At 33.0% G+C, this 11,799-nt stretch overlaps 1 protein-coding gene across 1 annotated transcript; it reads right to left on the bottom strand.

Annotated features, from left to right (window-relative positions):
* Positions 1–10,432: 10,432 nt before the first annotated feature.
* Positions 10,433–11,491, bottom strand: LOC114188369 (uncharacterized). The gene has a single exon (XM_028076959.2). The coding sequence runs from the start codon at positions 11,489–11,491 to the stop codon at positions 10,433–10,435; it is 1,059 nt and encodes a 352-aa protein (XP_027932760.2).
* Positions 11,492–11,799: the final 308 nt, after the last annotated feature.

Here is an 11,799-nt window from a genome sequence, read left to right on the forward strand (position 1 = left end):
CTTGGGTGTTACTGAATCCGAATTGACATAATTGCATTTCATTTGTTTAATTTTGTAAATGTTAAAGAATCTGAATTATATATTTTTGCTGTTACTTTACCTGTAACTTCTATACTTTATTTTATCTGTTACTTTACTGACAGTGAACAATAACAATTTTAAATTTGTTGTCACTGTTTGCACGTGACAATGTTCTCTATTCTAACTTAAAGTTTGTCATTCCTTCACAACTTTCACTTTACCATTTCATACACATCCTTCACTCAACACTACATTTCAACCTCCATTTCTCTGCAATTACAAAATTGGAAATGGACCAAACCCAACATCAGAGAACAATACTTTGGAAGTTCAACACCATCTACATATTCTCTAAGGTATGTCTTCAATTTTAACACAATTACAAATTTAGATCTATTACCCTGCATTGAGATTTTCTGTTCTATGTGGTTCGCAGTATTCTGTATTCATAACGTATGTACTGCACCTTTCTATTTATTTTTTAAAATAATTATTAATTCTGAATTCAATTTTTATCAACGTCTGTTATAAATAAATATATTTTTTGTTGATATATAAGTCTGTTGACAACTTATATATGTTTTGTTTTTCATTCTGTTATTGCAGAAAAAATATTCATAATGTCTTTATTGTTTGAAAATAATTTAGTATCCTCATTATTTTGTAGCCATTTTTGTTTGTTGATCGACACTTTGCTGTTGGTTATGCACACGAATTAGGCCCACAGTGGCACTTGGTAGATGTAAATGGTATGACCACAACAGTTACCTATAACATGGATTCAGATAACCCAAGGATCACTGAAGGTTGGTTTAATATGAGAAATTTGTATCAAATTCAAAGTGATTCTCACATCCAATTTCAGTATTTGGGAAATTGTTTATTTCACCTAACAGTGTTTAAAGGTGGATGTACACGAACAAGTTGGACAACATTTATGAACTGTATTACTCATCAAAATACAAGATCTATATTTTCAGTGAAATTGTCAAAGTATCAAAGCAAAGCAAGTCACTTGGTATATTCCTTCTTATTTAGTATTATGCTTATTACTATAATTAAATTCAAATAATTATGCTAACAATAAACGTTTTAATGATGTAGGATTTGCCATCAAAGTTTGCCAACTTTATTCGGGAGGTCAAGGTAGAAGACGTCTTTCTTATAGGGCCTAAAACTATAGTGAATTGCAAAATACTAATATCCAACAAACAACGAAGTTCAACAAAGATTGGTCAAGGTTGGAGGCTATTTTGTTATGAAAATGAATTAAAAGAAGGAGATATTGTTGTCTTTCAAATAGACAATGATTTCATCGAATCAAATGTTGAAGTATTCGTGAATGGTTGTTGTTGTGATTAGATTAACGATAATTTTTTAATGTTGATCAATTATGGTCATTCAACTTTGTTATATGACAATATAGTTTTGTATTTCATCAATTATGAATATTGAACTTTGTTTACAATATATAATTCATGATAATTATTATAAATAATCCCGTGCATTGCACGGGTCAAAAAACTAATATATATATATATATATATATATATATATATTAGTATTATTATTGATTTAATAATTATTATTATATCATTTTATATTTTTATTATTATTATATTATTTGAATAATATTTTCTAACATGTTGTCCACTCTGCTATCACTGCTATTAAAATAAAGAAACTGCATAAAATAATTGATTTTTGTGACATTTCTTGCAACACTAAAATAAAGAAGCTGCATACTATAATGCTTACGGTGTACATGTTGGTGTGCAATATTTTATTTCAAACTATTTATTCTTACTTCTAACTGACGACAATAATTCTATCTTGGGACTTTCATGAATGCTTCCATAATAATTGGATTTTTTTTTACTTATTGCTAAGTGAACAAATTTAACATTACTTGTGTATTGTTTTTAGTTATATTTTTTTGAAATGTTACAAATATTTATTTTAGAAACACATTTATAATGTCTTTATAGAAAAAATATTACCTAACTTTTTTAGTAACAATTTGAAAATATCTATATTTGAAAAAATGTTACTAAAGATTTGTAGTAGTAACATTTGTATAGTGTTACTTTTTTTATAAAAAATTATTACTAAATGGAGTTAGTAGCATGTTTTAAAATGTTATATTTTCATTAAATAAATATTTCTGAAAATATTTAGTAACAATTTTATAAATTTTTTAATTGATAAGTAAAAGTTTCACTAAAAGGTCATTATTAAGTTAGGATATATCTAGCATTTAATATAATGTTACTAAGTCATATTAAAAATGTTTTTCATAATTTAATAATTTTTTTTGTTGTTACTAACGATTATGCAATGGTGTAATTAGGGTTGGGCAAAACATAATTAAAAACTGCACTAAACTAAAAAATGGTTCGTCTAAACTACACTAAACTGAGAAACAGTTCAGACAAACTGAACTAAACTGTTTTTTTCTCTAACAAATTGAACTGAACTATACTGCACCCTAATTTGAACTAAACTGTTATAAACTGAAATATTTTACAAACTACATTATTCTTTAATTGAACTGCACTATTTTTGAACCATTTTTGAACTACACCATACTAATTTTAAACCAAAAATATACTATTTTTAAACCGAAATGTACTTTATCATTTAAATTCTTAATAAATTATTACATCAATTTAAATTGTTGAATTTTTACTTCAAATCCTTTTTATTTTTTTGCTAATAAACTTAAAAAATATATTAATAATGAATTAACTTAAAGTATTTTCTATAATATTTTTTGAAATAACATTTTTATATAAGTAAAGAGTATTTTATGTATTTACAAAAATTTTAAATTTAAATAATATACAAATTTAGTTAATATGACGTGAATTTGTTACGTACTAAAGCAATAATAAAAATAAAACTTAAAATATTATTTCTAAAATTTAAGTCTCTCACTATTATACTCTATTCCATGAATAATAGTAATTATGTGATATATAAGAAAAACACATTTGAAAAGGGGGAACGAACAATAATTAAAAGAGACATTTGATTTCAAGAGGAAAAGAGGGAACAATAATTAAAAGAGGCAGGTATTTTGTGTTCGATATCAGAAAAAATATTTAGAAAATAAGTGCTGAAAGTATTAAATTTTCTTTATCATAGATAATTACATTAATTAATATAAATTACATACATACTATTTTTTATAAAATGAAATAATTAATATCAATGAAAATGTGGCTTATAATATAAAATTGTCGCTTAAATCTATTATTATAATATAATCTAAAAAATATTACATACTTTTATTTATTATTGTATATGAAATGAAAAAAAAAAAAAAATCAAAGAGCAATAAATTTTGTGTGTAGTGTACATGAGATGAGGAAATACGATGTCGTATATTATTAGCAAAGTGTGAAGCAAGAAGGATAAACTAAAATGCTCAATTCAGTTCAGTCATAGACAGTTAATTTCTCTAAGTTCAATTTTTAAAAACCCAACCGAAAACAGAATAGTTCAACTTTTAATACAACCAATTCAGTTATTTGAGTACAAAATAATACAGTTAACTGAAATACATTACTGTTAAGTTAATTATGTCCGGCCCTAAGTGTAATATTCATACACTTAACTAAAATGCTATAAAGGAAATTTGTGCTTTTATATTATATTACAAGAACAATTGGGTTAATTAGAAGAATTTATTTTGTCTAGAGTCTTAATTTTCTTTTATATACATTCAAGTCAATTAGATGTATCTTCACAAACTATGTTCCTAATTTTAGGATTTGTTCTTAATTTTGAACTTAATCACACTTAAACCTCTAAATTCTTCTTAATTCAGTGTTTTAACTTTTGGGCGTTAAAATGCCATTTCTCACATAAAAATTAAACTAAAATATCGTTTCTCTTACAAAAGTGAAACCTAAATTTTGATCTTGTAAATTGCTTCATAGGTTCATGTTGTAAAAATTTGATCTTAAAAGCCTCCCCTTATTGCAATTAATTGTGGGCTTCTGCAGGTATCTAGACCAACGTAGTGGGCTAGTAATGATAGTCTAAAAACTTTTCAAAACACATAAAATATGTTTCCAAAAAAGTTCCAAAACGAGTTTTTTTTTTCTTCATTCTCTCCCTTTCTTCTTCCTTTGTAGCATTTTCTCTCTTCTTCTTCCTCAACGATAACGACGTGATAATGACAGTAACGAAAACAGTAATGATGTAATGTGCAGTGGTGAAAGATGTTTGAGTCTTTCCTTATTATCGTGGGGATGTAGTTAGTAATTGTGGGGTACAAAAAGCAATAATGAAGAGGAAAGAGATTGTTTTGGCATCTGGCCATACAATACAAAGTGAGAGTGAGAGAGTTTTTCATATGGAGAAGGTAGGTGGGGCACCCAAATTCAAAGCTTAGTGGGGTTTGACTGCTCAATTGTTCACACTTTAGGGGACAAACACCAAAACATTGCATCTCCTAGGTCAAATCCCAAAACCCTAATATGCCTACTATTTGCATTTCTCAATCAACACCAAAAGGAAAATATATATATATATATATATATATATATATATATATATTTATTTATAAAGAAATGAAAACCTGTTTGTGCCATTTGCTCCATAACCCATGGAGGAAAAGAAGACAGAAAACAGAAAACAAAAAAGTTAGTTCCATAAAAAGAGAGTGTATATGTGAATGGCCAATGGCATTGTGAAGAATCAAATTGGCCTTTTGTCGAACAAATGATCTGCATTTAGATAAGATTCCTTGGGTTCACTTGCAAATGCCAACATCTCCACCCCAACACTCCTCCTTTATTTAGACATTGCTTACTAAAGTTTTCACCCATCAACATTATTGCTATTATACAATAATATATGATGCATTAAACTAGTCCTAAACAATTTAAGAAACTTACTTTTCATAATAGGGTATGCTTAAACAAATCTTTATATATATATAAAGAAGTAAAAAAATGAAGTAAGTTTTTCTACAAGTTAAAATTAGGTTATCTATGAGCTAATTTGTAGAACATAGTTTCTAGTAGTTTTTTTTTTTTAATGTTTGTATATAAATTAATTTTAGTTTATTAAGAAATTGATTGGGTATTATTTCCCATTTTCCTCTTTTAAAAGTGTTAATGGGTAAGTTTTTTCCCTGGCAACCTTTAATCTAATAGTTTTAATGAGTTATTTAAATGGTAAATTAAGAATATGTTTGAATTTTTTTGATATAGATTATGAAAAAAAAGTAGAAAAACAATAAAGTGAACTTTTACATAAATTCAAATTAAAATTAATTTTGGTATAAGATAATTTGTAGAAGTTATCTAGTAAAGAATTCAAATTAGGAATTGAAAGTTTCATTTTTTAAGTGAAGATACATCAAATAAGTTATATATAAGGAGAAACATCTACAAATATATACAAATTATTGATTAAAGGTTTTGATTTACTAATGATGTTAGGTCTTTGGATGAATTCACAATTCATCAAATCCAAATCTTAGAAAGTCGCTAGTTAGGTGAAGATAAAAGAAAGGACTAATCATATTTAAATTTTCTTAATTACGTGTAGTGACTCTCTCCAATATATATGTACTTGAAAAGTTTAATATATCTCATACAACCTTTTAGATTTTTATTTTTTAATTTGTACATAAAGAAGTTTTTATTTAATCCAAAAGTTTATCAAAAAAATATGTTTAAACACGTGTTTAAAAAAAAACAAAAAAAAAACAACCCTCTTTTGTATATATCAGAAAGAAATGAACCCACCCAATTAATGCATCTCTCTCCTTTAAGGAATGGAGAAATTATATCCCTAGTGTGGTAATGCCCTTTGATGGGGTCATTGTTCCCACATGGAGCCACGTTTCCCACTTAATAGACCAAAGAAAAAGCGATTTTTATTCATCAAAGTGTCAATCTTTGAAGGACCCTCTTTTTATCCACTATCCACTAATCAACTTCAACCCATTTTTTCTCTTCAACACCAATTATTGATCACTTTCAAAGGACACCACCAACTAAATAGATTTTATCACAAACTAAAAGCAAAGAAAAAGAAAGTTCATGGTGTTCTCAAACTGTTCAGAAAATTTTGGAGTGCTATTAAGTTACTTTACTTTCTATTTACGAATACAATACTTTGGTGCATCACTCTATCCCCTTTTGGTTAGGTTTAGGCTTAGATTCATGAAGGTGGTTCATTTGTTGCCACCATATGTTGAACCTACTGTTAATTGCATTGGTCATGAAGTCATCATAGCCCAATAGTGGAATGGATGATTCACATTAATCTACACATTCTTTTTCAAGAAAAGTTTTTTCTTTTTCTGCAAAATAAGCTGTGATTATCTAAATTAGTGAATAATATCTCCTTTAACATGGCTTTTTAGTTCTAGAAAATGAGTTTTTCACTTTTTTAAATTGAAATTCTAAAGAGTTATACATGGTTTGGTTATCTTATTTTCGTACTTATTTTCATATTTCGGGAATGACGTATTAAGGTTTTGTCAAATTTTTGTCATAATTATTCATTATTCAATTTTTTTAAATGTAATCATTCCTTTTATTGGTACTTTCAGTTAAATTGATGGTGACACTATTTAGATAGAGTGACAATATAACAGTATAAATAAGATGGTTTAATTATGTCTTTGCTCCCATTTTTGAGTCAAAATTTTAAAATGGTACCCAAATTTTTAAAAGTCTCAAAATGGTCCTTTTTTTTTGTTGAAACGTCTCACGTTTGCCCTTTCCTTTAAGTCAAGGTTGACGCCGTTAGAGGGAGTGTTACGTGTCAGTTCTTCGATTTTTTGAAATTTTTTATTATTTTTTTTTTGAATTTTATTTTTGATTTTTTTAAAAAAAATCAAAAAATTGCCACGTGTCAAGCTGTCATCGTGCCACGTGGCAGTGACAGTGACACGTGTCAGTATTACACCACGTGTCATTTCCTTAGTCTCAATTTGGTCCCTTTATTTTAATTTGTCTCAATTTAGTCCCAATTTTTGTAAAAAATAGCAATTTTGTCCCTATTCAAATTGAAATCAAATTTAATTTTTATATAAATGTACATAAATATTTCCATCAATATTGATATTTCAAGTAAATATTTTTAACCAAATTAAGTTCATTTAATTAATATTTTACATTGAAATTTATTTAAAATGGTTTAAAAGTTGTTAATAGAAAAAAATTCATAAATTAACTAGTTCATGTAAAAATAAAACACATATAAATTTAAAATTTGAAAACAATTTTAAGTAAAATTGAATGTAAAACATAATTTTAAATAAACTTAGCTATGTTAAAAATATACAATAAAAATATCAATTTAAATAAAAATATCAAATTTAATAAAAATATTTGTATAACATTTATATAAAATTAATTTTTGAGACTTTTAAAAATTTGGGTACCATTTTGAGTTTTTGACTCCAACATGGGGATCTTTTTAATAAATTATCATACACAGAAGATAAAAAAAATAATTATACATATTAAATTTGTGACAAGAAGATATATAGTATCTGTACCTGATCGATACTATTTCGGTGCAGAACCAGACGATCTCAAGAACCCTCTGTGTCGAACCTCCTCTTGTTCCTCCCTAAACTCCTCCTGGATCTCCCTACTGTCTGCACTCCGGGGGTGGGGGTACCTGCAGACACTCCGACGCTCAAGTCAGAAAGTGATTCGATATGAGGCGTATTTGGTTCAGTGAGAAAAGCGTACCTTTACATGTTCACTAGGCCTTAATTTATACTAATTTCTTAATGGACCTGTTATTATTATTTGCGGGTCATTTGTATCCGAGGACCGATTCTTTCCCTTTCCGATTGAGGTTACACGCATCGGTTCTTTCCTTATTGGCTGAGATTGTTCTTTGTGTCTTTGTTAAAGATCAGCTCTTTCCATTATGAGATTTGTTCGTCTGTACTTTTGTCAAAGATCAACTCCTTCCTTTTTGGGGTTTGGCCGTTTGTATTTCTCAAATATCAACTTCTTCCTTTTTGGGGGTTTACCCGTCTGTACTCTGCCAGATATCAACTCCTTCCTTTTTGAGGTTTGGTCGTCTGTACTTCTCAAATATCAACTCCTTCCTTTTTTGGGGTTTGCCCGTCTATACTTCGCCAAATATCAACTCCTTCCTTTTTGGCTGAGATTGCGTGCTGCTCCTCTGTACCTTTGCGCTATAATCACATGTTCCATCTGCCACTCCCTTGGGCCGATATGTACTCGGCCAAAAGGGGTCGGGATATACCCGACCATCACACTTATTGGGCCCTCTGTGTTGTGTTGGAGAAAAGGTGAAAAACAGGTACCCTAGTGACTGGGCCACAACAAATGTGCCTCATACTTGGGCCGGGGTGATCCCGACCATTTCTGTCTTATTGGGCCGGGATGTACCCAACCATACACCAACACCAGCCCCTCTAGTCTCGTAGTGAACGAAGTGAAACAAGAGGCTAAAATGTGTAAAATTGAGTATGAAGGAAAGAAAGAGTGTGGTTGGCCGAGATGTACCTGACCATTCCTGGACGGGCTATACCCGACCATTCCTGGCTAGGATGTGGTTGTGACGCTGCCAACATGTGTCTTGGCCGAGATGTACCTGGCCATTCCTGGCCGAGATGTACCCGACCATTCCTGGCTGGGATGTGGTTGTGATTCTGCCAACATGTGTCTTGGCCGAGATGTACCTGGCCATTCTTGGCCGAGATGTACCCGGCCATTCCTGGCTGGGATGTGGTTGTGATGCTGCCAACATGTGTCTTGGCCGAGATGTACCTGGCCATTCCTGGCCGAGATGTACCCAGTCATTCCTGTCTGGGATGTGGTTGTGATGCTACCAACATGTGTCTTGGCCGAGATGTACTCGGCCATTCCTGGCCGATATGTGGCTGGCCTCTTGCCCTACTAGGTTAGTAAGTCCGCTTTTGTGAGTTGTTATGTGTCATTTTTGTCGTATTTATTTTATCATTATGGGGGGATCATCTAGGGCGATGAAGCTTCCTTTCCCATTTATATATATATATATATATATATATATATATATATATATATATATATATATATATATATATATATATATATATATATGAGGGGATCATCTAGGGCGATGAAGCTTCCTTTCTCATTGATACAGATATGAGGGGATCATCTAGTTTGATGAAGCTTCCTTTCCCATTGATATAGATATGGGGGGATCATCTAGTTTGACGAAGCTTCCTTTCCCATAGAGAGAATGCTAAGAAAGTATTTGTTTGATACACTTGATTTAAATATGAGTGTGCTTCAGCGATGGAAAATGTAAGCGTAGAGTAATAATATTGAAAAATTATGCTTTATTCATTGCTACGATGCCTCATTAAAACCTTCTTGACCAAAACCCTCCTTAGGTTAAAAAAAAAAGATCAAGGTAGGAAAGAGTACACCACTTATTATGCAATCAATCCACAAATCGTTCGTAAGAAGTCTGAAAATAAAAAATAAGCATTTAACAAACTAACTGTAATACTTCAGATGTGAGGCGTTCCAAGTTGTTGGAATAGAGACACCTGATAGGTGTTCCTATCTGTATGCGCATTTACCCACAACTTCCTTGACACGGAGTGGCCCTTTCCCAGTTGGGTGAGAACTTCCCCTCGTGTTTTCGGGCAGCACTTGCCATTCGCCACACTAGATTTCCCTGGTGAAAAGACTTGGGTTTGATTTTGGTATTGTGGTGGTGTTGGGCTCTCAACTTGGTGTATGGGTCTTTCTCTTAAGCTATCTGCGTAGCATCTGCGCACAGTTGGCTGGTCTACATGTACAGTGACTATGTCTCCCAAAGTTGACAAAAATTTTATAGCTAAGTGATATGTGGATATCACCGCACCAAGCATGTTCAACGAAGGTCTCCCTAGCAAAATATTATAAGAGGTGTGAGCATCAATAATAAGGTATCAAATTTTTACCGTTCGCGTCGTTCTCCCTGCTCCGAATTTGGTGAAAAAATCAATGTAGCCCTTTGTATTCACTCGCTCCCCTGAGAAGCCCATGATCGACTCTGAGTATTGTTGGATTTCTACTTTCAAAATTCTTAACTTTTTGAAAGTGCCCCAGTACAGGATATCCACTGAACTACCCTGGTCTACCAAGGTTTTACTTATTGCAAAGTCATCAATCTCCATTGAGATCACCATTGGGTCATCGTGTTGGGGGTCAATGGCTTGAAAATCATCATCACAGAATGTGATGGGTGGCATGTGCCGCTAGGGACATGTAGATACGACATTGACATTATGGATTGCTCGGATGTACTTTTTCCTCGCAGACATAATGGCTTTGCCTCGTGTAAAGCCTCCTGATATATAGTTGATCACCCCTCTCAATGGCTTCTCCCTCACATCCTGTTCATCATCTTTCTCGGGCTAAACCTTCCTTCTGGTACCTTCTTCTCGCCTCTCCTGGTACCCTGACGTTCTTCGTGGTCGCTCCTCATATCTACCTTCTCGCTCTTCTTTGGAAGAGAATCCTCCTTCCTCCTGTTTGACAAATCTTCTCAGGTGTCCTGCTTGTATAAGCTCTTCGATTTTATCTTTCATGGTAAAACAATCCTCCGTCGTGTGCCCATAATTCCGATGATACCGACAATGCTTAGTGGTATCCGCGTTTGGAGGAGTCGTGACCCTTTGAGGGGTTGCTATTAGGTCGGCATTCAAGGCCTCCTCCAAAATTCTCACTCTATTAGACACGAGGGGTATGTACCTATTGTACTTTGGTTGTCTAGAGTCCTTGAACCTACTGTCAGGTCGCGGCGCTAACACCCTTTCTCTGTCAATGTATTTCTTTTCCCGAGTGTCTGATTGGGTCGTACTGTGAAACTCCTTTAATTCTTCCATCTGCATAAATTTGGTTGCCCTGGTTCGAAGCTCGTCCAGATTGCTCACAGGCTTCTTGCATAGACTGTCAACGAACGGGCCAAGCTTTAACGCTGTTACAAGGTGGTGCATGGCGACCTCAGGATTTATATTAGAGATATTCAACAATATCTTCTCGAAGCACTCCATAAACTCTCGCAGAGATTCTCCCTTCTCTTGTCGTATATTTACTAACACCAGAGAAGTGAGATGGTGTGGCTTACTGGTGGTGAACTGAATGCCGAAACGGGTGACCAACGTATCGAAACAATCAATAGAGTTAGGTGGTAATCGTGTGAACCAGTTGAGTGCAGGACCCTTCAGGGACGTTGGAAACACACGACAAAGAATTGCATCATCTGAAGTGTACAACCCTGCTTGGGTGGTGAATACGTCCACGTGCTCCTCTGGATCAGTAGTGCCATCGTACTGGCTCATAGTCAATCCCTTCCAGCATGCAGGAAGTTCTACCTCCATGATCCCGTCCACGTAAGGGTGGCGTCTAACTGTTCTGGGTCTCGCGCCTGTTTGGTGGGTGGTGGTCTGTACCCTGAATTCATCTCGTCCCATGCCGCCCTCTCCTTCTCCATTACTGTGAGATTATTCCCTTTGTTGGGAATTTTGCTCAAGTTACCTTCGCAACCGCTGGTTCTCCTCCATCAGGGCATTTATCTCTTCTTCATTCTTGTGTCTTAATTCCTCCAACTGGCGGTTCATCTCTCGTTGCATCTTCGCTGCTATTGTATTTTGATCGACTGCTGCTCTTGTCGACACCATCCTTCTTGAGAATTGTCTGGCCCCACGGTGGGCGCCAATTGTACCTGATCGATACTATTTCGGTCCGGAACCAGACGATCTCAAGAACCCTCTGTGTCGAA

Source organism: Vigna unguiculata, chromosome 6, assembly GCF_037176805.1.
Source record: "Vigna unguiculata cultivar grain cowpea cultivar isolate G323 ecotype 2 chromosome 6, ASM3717680v1, whole genome shotgun sequence".
In the NCBI taxonomy this organism is placed as follows: Eukaryota; Viridiplantae; Streptophyta; class Magnoliopsida; order Fabales; family Fabaceae; genus Vigna; species Vigna unguiculata.